General features: G+C 34.7%; 1 protein-coding gene across 1 annotated transcript; it reads left to right on the forward strand.

Moving 5' to 3' along the window:
- Positions 1 to 3,835: 3,835 nt before the first annotated feature.
- Positions 3,836 to 6,908, forward strand: LOC109185417 (probable receptor-like protein kinase At5g47070). The gene is made up of 5 exons (XM_019335443.1): positions 3,836 to 4,307; positions 5,308 to 5,568; positions 5,702 to 5,824; positions 5,998 to 6,477; positions 6,650 to 6,908. Exons 1-4 carry the CDS (start codon positions 3,942 to 3,944, stop codon positions 6,475 to 6,477), a joined length of 1,230 nt encoding a protein of 409 aa, XP_019190988.1. The 5' UTR covers positions 3,836 to 3,941; the 3' UTR covers positions 6,650 to 6,908.
- The last annotated feature ends 3,861 nt before the right edge of the window (positions 6,909 to 10,769 follow it).

A 10,769-nucleotide genomic window follows, 5' to 3' on the forward strand; every position in this document is an offset into this window, starting at 1 on the left:
TACATTTAATATTTCGTTACGCCAACTTTGAAAGAAAATTAAAACCATAGTACCTATTCATATTCATGAAAAATTGAAAATTTATTCTTACCCTATTTTGATTCTTTGTCTTTCTATTCCCACCAAAAGTTTCTCCTTTTAATTGCCTTAGCTACAAAGCTATGGGTTATTGATAGGAATGGACATAATTTTTATGGGACTAAGAGTATACTATCACCCTTATAATTGTAGTTTTTGAGAAGTTTTTACAAGTGTGACTAAAAAAGAGAAGATAGGAGGGGAAAAAAAGAAAAAAATAATTAAAACAAAATTTAAAAAATTAAAGATTGGTCGCGTGCACGAGATTTGCACCTCACGCGAGATAGAGTTCCTCGTCTTCTTTATTGGTGGGGCCCACAAAGCTTACAAAAAGGGAAAAGACGGATCGTTATGCTGTGCAACCGTGTGCACCATGCAAGGTGCACACGAAATTAGATTCATAATTTCTATACTATAGATTCATAATTTCTATATTGTAGATTCTAAAATCTATATTGTAGATTCATAATTTCTAAACCGTAGATTCATAATTTAAATGCAGTAGATTCATAATTTATATACAGTAGATTCATAATTTCTATATTGTAGATTCATAATATCTGTACTGTAGATTCATAATTTATGTACTGTAGATTCATAATTTCTAAACTGTATAGTTATCAAATTATGAACATATAGTTTTGTGATTTGTGAATACATAGTTCAACAATTGGGAATATGAACATCGAAAATTATGAACATAGAGTTATGTAATTGTGAATATAGAGTTTAATAATTATGAATATGAAGTTAAAAAATTATGAATATATAGCTTTATAATTATGAACATATAGTCAGTAATTATGAACACAGAACAGTGTGCACCATGCATGGTGCCCACGGTTGCACAACATAATTTGTCGGGAAAAGACCAAGGTTCTTCTCTCTCCTCTCCCTCTCTCATCCACTTCAGCATGATCTCCTCAAAAACTACCCCAAAAACCACTGATGGGGATGCCCTAATGAACATATACATTTACTCCCTCCATCTCATTTTATGTGTCAGGTTCAGTTAACAAGATTTGACTGAAGTTATTTATAATTTAATTTTTTATAATATTAAGTTTAGAATTAGTATGTAAAATTTATATATTTGGAAACTACATTAAAATACTCTTAAACAAAAAAAAAATTAAAATTAAAAATTATTAAAAAAATGTTAATATAAATAAACAAAAAAGAAAGAGTTTGTTTGACTAAAAAATAGTAAGTATGAGAGATAAAATGAGACATATGAAGTAAAATATATTTGATGAATATATGTAAAATTAATTTCGTTAATTAACTTAGAAAAAAAGAGTAGGGTCATAATTTTTTTTTTTTTCATTTTCTTTCTTCCTCTGAAAATTCAGAAAAATTGAGTTGAAAAAAGCATTATTTTTTATTTAATATTTTTTTCAAGTTTTCCTTTCCGTAATTAATTAGTCATTAATCCATTATTATTGATCAGAGGAGATTGTCAAGCGGGATATGCTCTTCATCATGCCGCCATTTTTTATTGATTATTGACATTAGTAATCATTGCTATTTTGATTAGTTAATGCCTGTTTTATATATATGGTTTCTAAATTCTAATGCTTTTAGATTCATATTATTGACTTATGTAAAATATGAACATGTTGTTTAGGGATAGGATTATATATCTATGGAATATCATGTGAATCAATCTATAATAAATTATCAAATTATTATTCCGTGGAGTAATAAAAAATATTAATTATTTATTTTCTTTTTCCAAATTAAATCAACCCCAGCCCCCAGGTGATATCACATGAATACCTAATCCTATTTCCTCAACTCTTTTCTTTTCAATTTGCTTGTTTGTCTTTCTCTTTCCACAAACAAATTTTCACCTTTCAATTGCCTTTGTCATTAAATTCTTGATTTTCATACTTTGGATGCAAAAGATGAAAGGAATAAGGGTTAAATAGACCATCGAACTACACACAATAGTGCAATTAGGCCACTGAACTCAAAAAAACTATAATTGAGTCCCTAAACTAACTTATTTCAAATAATTTGTCCAATTTGTAAGTTTCCCCCCTTTCCAACAGGTCACCCAATTTAAAATATATTTTAAAAATATTTTTTTATAAAAAATAATTAAAATAAACTAAAATTATAAATAATAATAAATAAAATAAATAAATAAATAAATAAAATAAAAAAGAAAACCTCCCGTCTCCTGCCGGAGACGAAGAACTTATCTTCGTCTCCGGCCGGAGACGAGGAAGCCTTCTTCGTCTCTGGCCGGAGACGAAGAAGGTATCTTCGTCTCCATGGCCGGAGACGAAGAGTCACGTCTCCATGACCGGAGACGAAGTTTTTTTTTTTTTTTTTTTTTTTTTTTTTTTTTTTTTTTTTAAATTTATAATTTTAGTTTATTTTAATTAATTTTTTAAAAAATTATTTTTAAAAAATATTTTAAATTGGGTGACCTGTTAGAAGGGGGAAAACTTGTAAATTGGACAAATTTTTTGAAATTTGTTAGTTTAGGGACTTAATTGTAGCTTTTTTGAGTTCAGTGGTCTAATTGCATTATTGTGTGCGGTTCGATGGCCTATTTGACCCTTATTCTAAGATGAAATTCGTTGCTCCGAGGTCCACATTCCTCATCCCCACAAAAATTGTTTATTAGTTAAAATTTGTTAAATCATGATGACTCAACTGTTATTTAGTTAGTATAGGAGGATCACTACCTAGTAAGTATAAAAGTCATCAAAGTGAAGTCCTTACTATTAGGATTAAATTTTGCTTCTTTAAGTATAATCTCCTATGAGTTTTTTGCACTTTTAGTCCTATGAGTATTGTGGTATTAACAATGTTGATTCATAACTTTTAAAACTTGCATAATTCGTCCACGAGTATTAATTTCTTAGCGGAAATGGTTCTTCCGATGAAATCGTAGTCAATTTTTCACTGGAAAAATGATTTACCCTTTATAGCAAGGGTATAATGGTCTTTTCTTTTTACCATCACGTTTTCTCCTTAGAGTTTTTTGCACTTCTGGTCCCACGGGTATTGTGACACTAACAATGTTGATCCACAACTTTCAAAAATTGCATAATTGGTCAACGAGTACCAATTTCTTAGCGCAAAAAGAAAAAGACCATTGTACCTTTGCTATAAAGGAGAAATAATTTTTCCGGTTAAAAATTGACGAAAATTTCACTGGAAAGACTATTTGAACAAAAAAAATTGACACTCGTGAATCAATTATAAAAGTTTTAAAAATTATAGATCAACATTATTAGTGTCATAATACTCATAAGACTAAAAATACAAAAAAAAATCACCCGCACGAGTTTAGCTCAATAGTTTAAAAGACAATATTAGACAGATTCTTTGTGCGCACCGACATTTGGCCCTGTGCGCTGACCCATACTCAATTAACTACTTAAGAACCATCTAAGTAATTGGTGGCTCTTGATTTTCATACTTGGTTCTTGCCTTCTTGGTTGCTCTTCAACAGTCTCAGTTTACAGTTTTCAAAAAAAAAAAAAAACAGTCTCAGTTTACAATTGACTTTGCTTCCCCCACTCCTTATCAGCTTATTGGCCTCTTTGTAGTCATGCCGCCAGGGCGAGAGAAAAAAACCCATGGAGAGAGAAAAAACATAAATTGTGTATACCTTAGTTTCCGTGTCATCCTTTCTAGATTTTCCTCGCATTCACACCCATCCATACTTCCATACATACACGAATTAAATAAACATTCATTGAGACTCTTGAGAGAGAGAGAGAGAGAGAGAGAGAACCCAACGGGTTGGTTGGGCTTCTGGAGATGCATGTGTTCATAGAATCTTGACAAGAAAAAAAAAAAGGGTTTTTGTTCAATTTGAAGGTCTGGAGCTGTGGGGGAAAATGATGAAGTGTTTTCACGTTTTCAAGGAGAAATCAAGGTCAAAAAGGAGAGGAGAGTCAGCCCCAGAACTGGGCAACAGAGGAGACATTTCTTCTGCAACCACCACAAGCAGCAGCAGAGCCACCAAGTCAACAGGTTCTGTTTCATCCCCAAGAGGAATCCCAGAAATGTACAGAGAAAAGTCACAAAATTTGAGGGCTTTCTCCCTTTCTGACCTCAGGGAGGCAACCAACAATTTCCATAGAACCTTAAAGCTTGGGGAAGGTGGTTTTGGGAGTGTATATAAGGGATCAATTAGGCCTCCTGATGGACAGAGTGATCCTCTTGTTGTTGCCATCAAGAAACTCAATACCCAGGGATTGCAGGTAATTTTATATTCCAATCAATCTCTATGGATCAAATCAATTTTTTATCTGTTTGGTTTGTTTGTTCGTGTTCAGAGACATGAATTCTTTATTATATCCCAGTGGCCATAGAAATTAGTTATATTTTAATACACAAGTCTAGAGCTAGCTAGTGCCAATATAAGCCAGAATGAAGAAGTAGGCTTCTCTCAGGTTTTGGTGCTCATATTTTTTTTGGATTTCCTATGTTTTTGGAGTGTCTGACTGAATATACTAGGAATCACTGGGGAGTAATTCTTATTGTTGGGATTTTCGAGAGGTAGGGTGCTGGACTTGGTGACCGGTGAGTAATTCTTGTTGTTAGGATTTTCGAGAGGATTCGAACCCGTGAGCTGGCTCTAATACCACTTCTTAGAATCAAGCGCTTATCACTACGTCAAAAGCTATAACTCACAGCCAGAAAGAAGGTATTTCTTGTTGAGCATATCACCATTAATGTGCAATCTAACTGTCAGCTTAGGCTTTTAGTTGAGCTGGAGCACATGCTTCAATTTGGTATCAGCTAGATTCGTCACCCTATAAGCGACTACGGTCCACGTGTTGCTTGAGATGGAGCACATGCTTCAATTTTTCTTTCCTGGGCATATTCAATTCTTTGTGAGATGTTTGCAGATGCTATTTCAAGTGGCATTTCTTTTCCACCCTTCTAGAATATGCGGGTTGTGTTTCTTAGATATAAAAAACTTACCCATCGATGCCACTCTCGTTTTCTCACAGCTCTGCGATGAATCTTGTAAGAATGGCAATAGAACATGTAGTTTGGTTTCCCTTGAGAGTAGATTATGTATTTTCTTGGTTGTTTTCAACATTTATGCACTTCAACTTATAACTCTTTTGGTGAACAAATGCCGTAATATTTACATCTGTTGGGACACTAGCAAAGGACTTTGTCTTTGACAATAAAGGTTTCTATGTGGATCTTGAGATAAATGATGTTTACATTCGAGCTATAATAATGTAGGGTCATAAACAATGGGTTGCAGAAGTTCAGTTCCTCGCTGTCCTGGAGCACCCTAACCTCGTTAAACTTCTCGGGTACTGCGCCACAGATGGGGAACGGGGGATCCAGCGCCTATTGGTGTACGAGTATATGCCGAATAAGAGCTTAGAGGACCATCTTTTCAGCCGAGCTATACCCGCCCTTCCTTGGAGAACAAGGCTAAATATTATCCTCGGTGCAGCTCAAGGAATGGCCTATTTGCACGAGGGCCTCGAAGTCCAGGTATTATTTTAGTTCTCGTTAGAAAACACATCTTTTTCACATTTTGTGCAGTTTTATTTATAAAGAATTGAAGATAATAAGTTCCACTTCACGAATGCTGAACAATCTGAATTCTTGTGTTAAAAATGCTAAGGTGATATATCGAGATTTCAAGTCGTCAAATGTTCTCTTGGACGAGAATTTCAACCCCAAGCTTTCGGACTTTGGACTTGCAAGAGAAGGGCCAATTGGCGACAGAACTCATGTGTCTACAGCTGTAAGTAAACCGTACTGAATATTAGATGTCTGTTGAGCATATAATATATAAAATATAAATTTGCATAGTCTGACTATCAATTTAACCTTTTAGTCGAGACAGAACTTCAATTGTTTGGTTATCTAGTTGTGTAATCAGAACCTTTTGTTTTTTCGAAACATATGTACGATTAGCCCGTTGGCACAGTGGGATACGCTGCTCCAGAATACGTTGAAACCGGGCACTTGACAATCAAGAGTGATATCTGGAGCTTCGGAGTGGTTCTATACGAAATCCTCACAGGTAGACGAACAATAGAAAGAAACCGCCCGACTTCAGAGCAGAAGCTTCTGGATTGGGTTAAGCAATTCCCCGCGGATAGCAACAAGTTCAGGATGATAATCGACCCACGGTTTCAAGGTCGATATTCTCTTAACGCCGCGAGGCAGGTTGCAAAACTCGCGGATAGCTGCTTATCCAAGACCGCCAGAAACCGACCATCAATGAGTCAAGTGGTGGAGGCTTTGCGCCAAATTATGCAGCGTTCGGAGGAAGGGACGTCGGAAATCAGAGGCCCTGAACCAGTAAGGACTAGCAGAGCCGTTGCCTCGGTTAAACAGTTTGGAAAGAAGCCAATATCTGGAACTTCTAGGCAAATGACCCCAGTTTCTTAGGCAAGTCACCTCTAATATCTCGAATATGCTTATACTATTATATGGTCCGTTTTAGCTAGAAGCTTAAGCTGACAGTGAAACTGCACGTTTATATTTTATATATTATATGCTAAGCAATACCGAACCCATAACTTTGCGAGAAGCTGATTTGCTTGTCCTCGTATTTTGGCAGGCTTAGATGTGATGCTGAAGAAGAACTAAACACCAATATGATCAAACTTCACTTCTGAATTGAAGTGATGAGTTATGGTAAAGAGGAATTCTTCACATTTTTGAAATTTTTCTTGGTGAATGAGAGAGAGTATGATGTATCGATTTGGGGGTTTTCTGCATTACTAAAGCTTCAAAGTTTTCTTGGGTATTTAGCAACTAAAATTCCTTGTAATTGGTGATTTATTTTGTAAATAATAAGATTCTTTAGAAAGTTGTAAGCTTTGGTGTTCTGATCTCAACGTTTTGATTTCGGTTCTATGATGGATTCATATATTTATACAGAATTGGAAGCACCGATTCGTAGACTTTGAGTGGTAACACAAAATGTTTTCTCGGAAATGATTAGCCGTAATGTACTTTAAATTGTGATTCCCACATCTAATAAGCTTATATGCTTGGAGTTTGTAAATATGTATACACTCGAAAAGGCACCATTATTTTTTCTATTAAATTCCAACTCTTCGAATTTTCAACCGGCACACATTCCAAAAGCACCCTCAGTTTCGTCCAAAATGCATCGTTTTTCGTGGGCAAAAACTTATTTCTCATTTTTTTTTTACCAAATATGTTTGGCTACATAATAGAGAAATTCTATTTGCACCACCTAATTGCTATTTACACCACCTATTTAATAGGTGTGATAACTTTTAGGTGGTGTAAATAGAAAATTGCTATTTGCACCATCTTCATTAATTTTAGTCAAAACATTATTTTTTTAACAAATATTTATTATATAAATGACACATTTTCCCCTTAGATATATGCTTTTAACACTTTTTCTCTCTTAATTATTCATGTATCCACATTTGCCTCATAGTTATATTAAAAGTGGCATATTTTCTCCCTTTTATGTTTGATAGACATTTTTACCCTTAAAACTAAATATTTCATCTGTTTTTTCTTCTCCAACAAATTATTGTTTATATGTATGGATGGTCACGGTTTAATTCTAACAATTTTTTTTTTTTTTTTATTGTCAGTTCAAAATGTATTTATTTATTATAAATTTTATTTCTTATTTAAAAAAATAAATTTAATAATTAGTTTATTATATTTTATTTTTTCGGTTCTAAATCGTAAGCAAAGCCGAAGGGAGTTTGTTTTAATTTGCAATCACATGTGTTATATATTACTCTTCCGAACTTCATTCCAGTTAAAAGGGGGAAAAAGTATTGATTTCTTAGATTTTCTCAGTCATATTGAAGTTGACAATCCATTAAGTTCCAATAGCATTTTGGAGTGTGATTTTATATCTAAGATTATATTTGATTTCTCTTTTTGAGGAATGCACACCTTCATCAGAGGACATATATACTAGTAATCTACATTTACTTTGATTTAACCGCAATTGGTTTTTATATGATTATTATATATAATATGATTAAGCCAACTATAATGTAATATGATGACATTTCAATTACCATTTCAAATAAATAGTCATAGGTTCGAACCTTGGGAGTGGAGCTTAGATTCTTAGGGTTAAAAATGTTTAAGAAAATGTATAACAAATATAACTAATTGTGAAGGCACCCGGGTTGGACTTCCATTTGGAAAGTTGTGTGTTCGAGCCTCAGTGGAGGCGTTATTGGCTCTTTGCGTTTCAGTAGGTTGAGAAAGTATATGAACAGATACTACATTGTAATAGAGCTAGTAGCATTCAAAAAAAAAATTGTGAAGGCACAACACAACTTTATTTTCTTATACTTACGATTCAAAACCGAAAAAATGAAATAAAATAAAATAAAATAATTATTGAATTTATATTATTTTAAAAATAAGAAATAGAATTTATAATAAATAAATAAATTTTGAATTGGCAATAAAATAAAAAATTGTTCGAAGCGAACCATAATCATCCGTACATATAAACAATAATTTGTTGGAGAAGACAAAATAAATGAAATATTTAGTTTTAAGGGTAAAAATGTTCACCTAACATAAAATGGAGAAAACCTGCCACTTTTAATATAATTGAGGGAGCAAATGTGGATAAACAAATAACTGAGAGGAAAAAAATGTTATAATTATATAACTCAGAGTGAAAAAGTGTACAATTTTTCCTTAATCGGAAACTTTTAATTCGATTGCTATAGTGTCCGGTTCAGTTAGAATCGAACCGTGGTCATCCCTACAGATACACAATAATTTGTTAGAGAAGAAAAATAAATAAAATGTTTACTTTAAGGATAGAAATGTCAATTTAATATATCGGGGGGGGGGGGGGGGGGGGGGGGGGATCGTCACTTTTAGAATAATTGAGGGGGCTAATATGCTAACATGAATTATTCAGGGGTAAAAAGTACTATAAGTATATAACTTAGGGGGAAAAAGTACAATTTTCTCTTAATTAAATTTTGAATTAAAAAATTATTAATTACACCTCATAAATGAGGTTTGACTAAGGTGGTGCAAATAGCAAAATGAACCCCATTTGACTATTTTACACCACCTATGTAATTATTGAAAGTTTTCACTTTTTTACAATTTCAAGATACTTTATACATACTTTTGACCAAAGGGTGGTGCAAATAGCAACACCCTACATAATATAAATATTGTTGTACTGCTATAATAAATAAATCATTATTAAAATTTATCGTAGTTGTTTAGGACAAAGGAAATTGGAGTACAATAAAACATTACATGAATTACAAAAATATTTTAATGAACATCACATATATTATACCTATGTTATCATCCATATTTATCAACGTACGTGATATTTTTTTTTTTTTTTTCCTTAAAAACTGACTCTATTACATTCTCAACCTAATGAAGGTCACAGAGTGAACAAGTGAACAACGTCTCCACTGAAACTCAATTTCATAGCCTCCCACATGGGAGAGGTCACTGCATGTCATCTAAGCACAAGATGCTTGGCAATGTACATGATAATATCTATGAATAATTAAATTAATAATTACAACTACAAAAAAAAATTTATTTTACTTTATTCAAATACAAATTAAATAGATAAAATCTAGAATAGATAAAATATCATTCAAATATTTTTTTTAATCAACTAAGATGCAAATATACAATAAAATTATAATATACATATTGTAATTAATTACTTTTAAAATTAATTTCACTGTTATACTATTATTTCTAATTCTGTTTATTATTATATATAACATATAATATATAATATTATAATTATTAGGAATAAGGGTCAAATAGGCCACTTAACTGCACAACAAATTACAATTAGGCCATCGAACTAAAAAAAGATGCAATTAGGTTCCTGATGGGGATATTGCAGGTGAGCCATGAACATAGTGGGCTTACATTATTGGGCCGAGAGAGGAGGACAGGAGGACCGGGCTTGGGTGGCCAGGACTGGCCGCCGGCTCCAGCGCGACCCTAGCGCCCCGGCGTGCTGGGGTGGTCATGGCCGGCCCTGGGCATGGGGCCGGCACCGGTGACCGGAGAGGTTGTCGGCCAGGGTGCTGCCCCGGCCGGCGGTGGCAAACCTAGCGCGCCCGGAGCACGGCTCAGCGCGGCCTCGGCGCTCCGGCGCACCAGGGTGTCGGACGGCATCCGCGCGCAGGGGGCGGGCGGGTGCGCCGAGCATGGTGGACCGGGGGCGGCATGTGCAGGGTGTCGGAGGCGCGGGAATTCCGGGAGTATGGTGAACGTGTGGATTGGTGTACGGGAAATGAGGGAGTGGGTCTGAGCACATGGGACACGTGAATGTTTGGGAAGGGAGGAGGCAGGCTATAAATAGGGGCCCTGGATCTTTGGCTAAGGGAAACTCAGACACGACAGGCACTATGGTCTAGTGGTCTCTAGCTGGTTTGTACTCTCAACCCAGCTACCTGGATTCGATTTCTACAAGTAGCTGGTTTGTACTCTCAACCCAGCTACCTGGATCCTGTGGGCCTGTACCTCGGGCTTTTGTACGCATTGTTCTGAGCCTAGCGCCCTACCCCCGTTCTGTACCCCTGTATCCGATTTATGGTGGACCCGGTCCCAATAAAACCATCAATTTCCGAACTACACAAATTTATGCAGTTAGGTCTAAAATGACCTGTTTAACCACCATATAGGTTGCAGATTTTAAAAAATTTTTTAAAATA

Source organism: Ipomoea nil, unplaced genomic scaffold (genome assembly GCF_001879475.1).
Source record: "Ipomoea nil cultivar Tokyo-kokei standard unplaced genomic scaffold, Asagao_1.1 scaffold1317, whole genome shotgun sequence".
Classification (NCBI taxonomy): domain Eukaryota; kingdom Viridiplantae; phylum Streptophyta; class Magnoliopsida; order Solanales; family Convolvulaceae; genus Ipomoea; species Ipomoea nil.

Bases quoted from the DNA above. Each gene is read 5' to 3' on its own strand.
- LOC109185417 (XM_019335443.1), top strand. From the start codon at position 3,942: ATGATGAAGTGTTTTCACGTTTTCAAGGAGAAATCAAGGTCAAAAAGG. The intron at 5,569-5,701 runs GTATTATTTTAG...AAAAATGCTAAG, and splicing joins ACGAGGGCCTCGAAGTCCAG to GTGATATATCGAGATTTCAA. The intron at 5,825-5,997 runs GTAAGTAAACCG...ATGTACGATTAG, and splicing joins GAACTCATGTGTCTACAGCT to CCCGTTGGCACAGTGGGATA.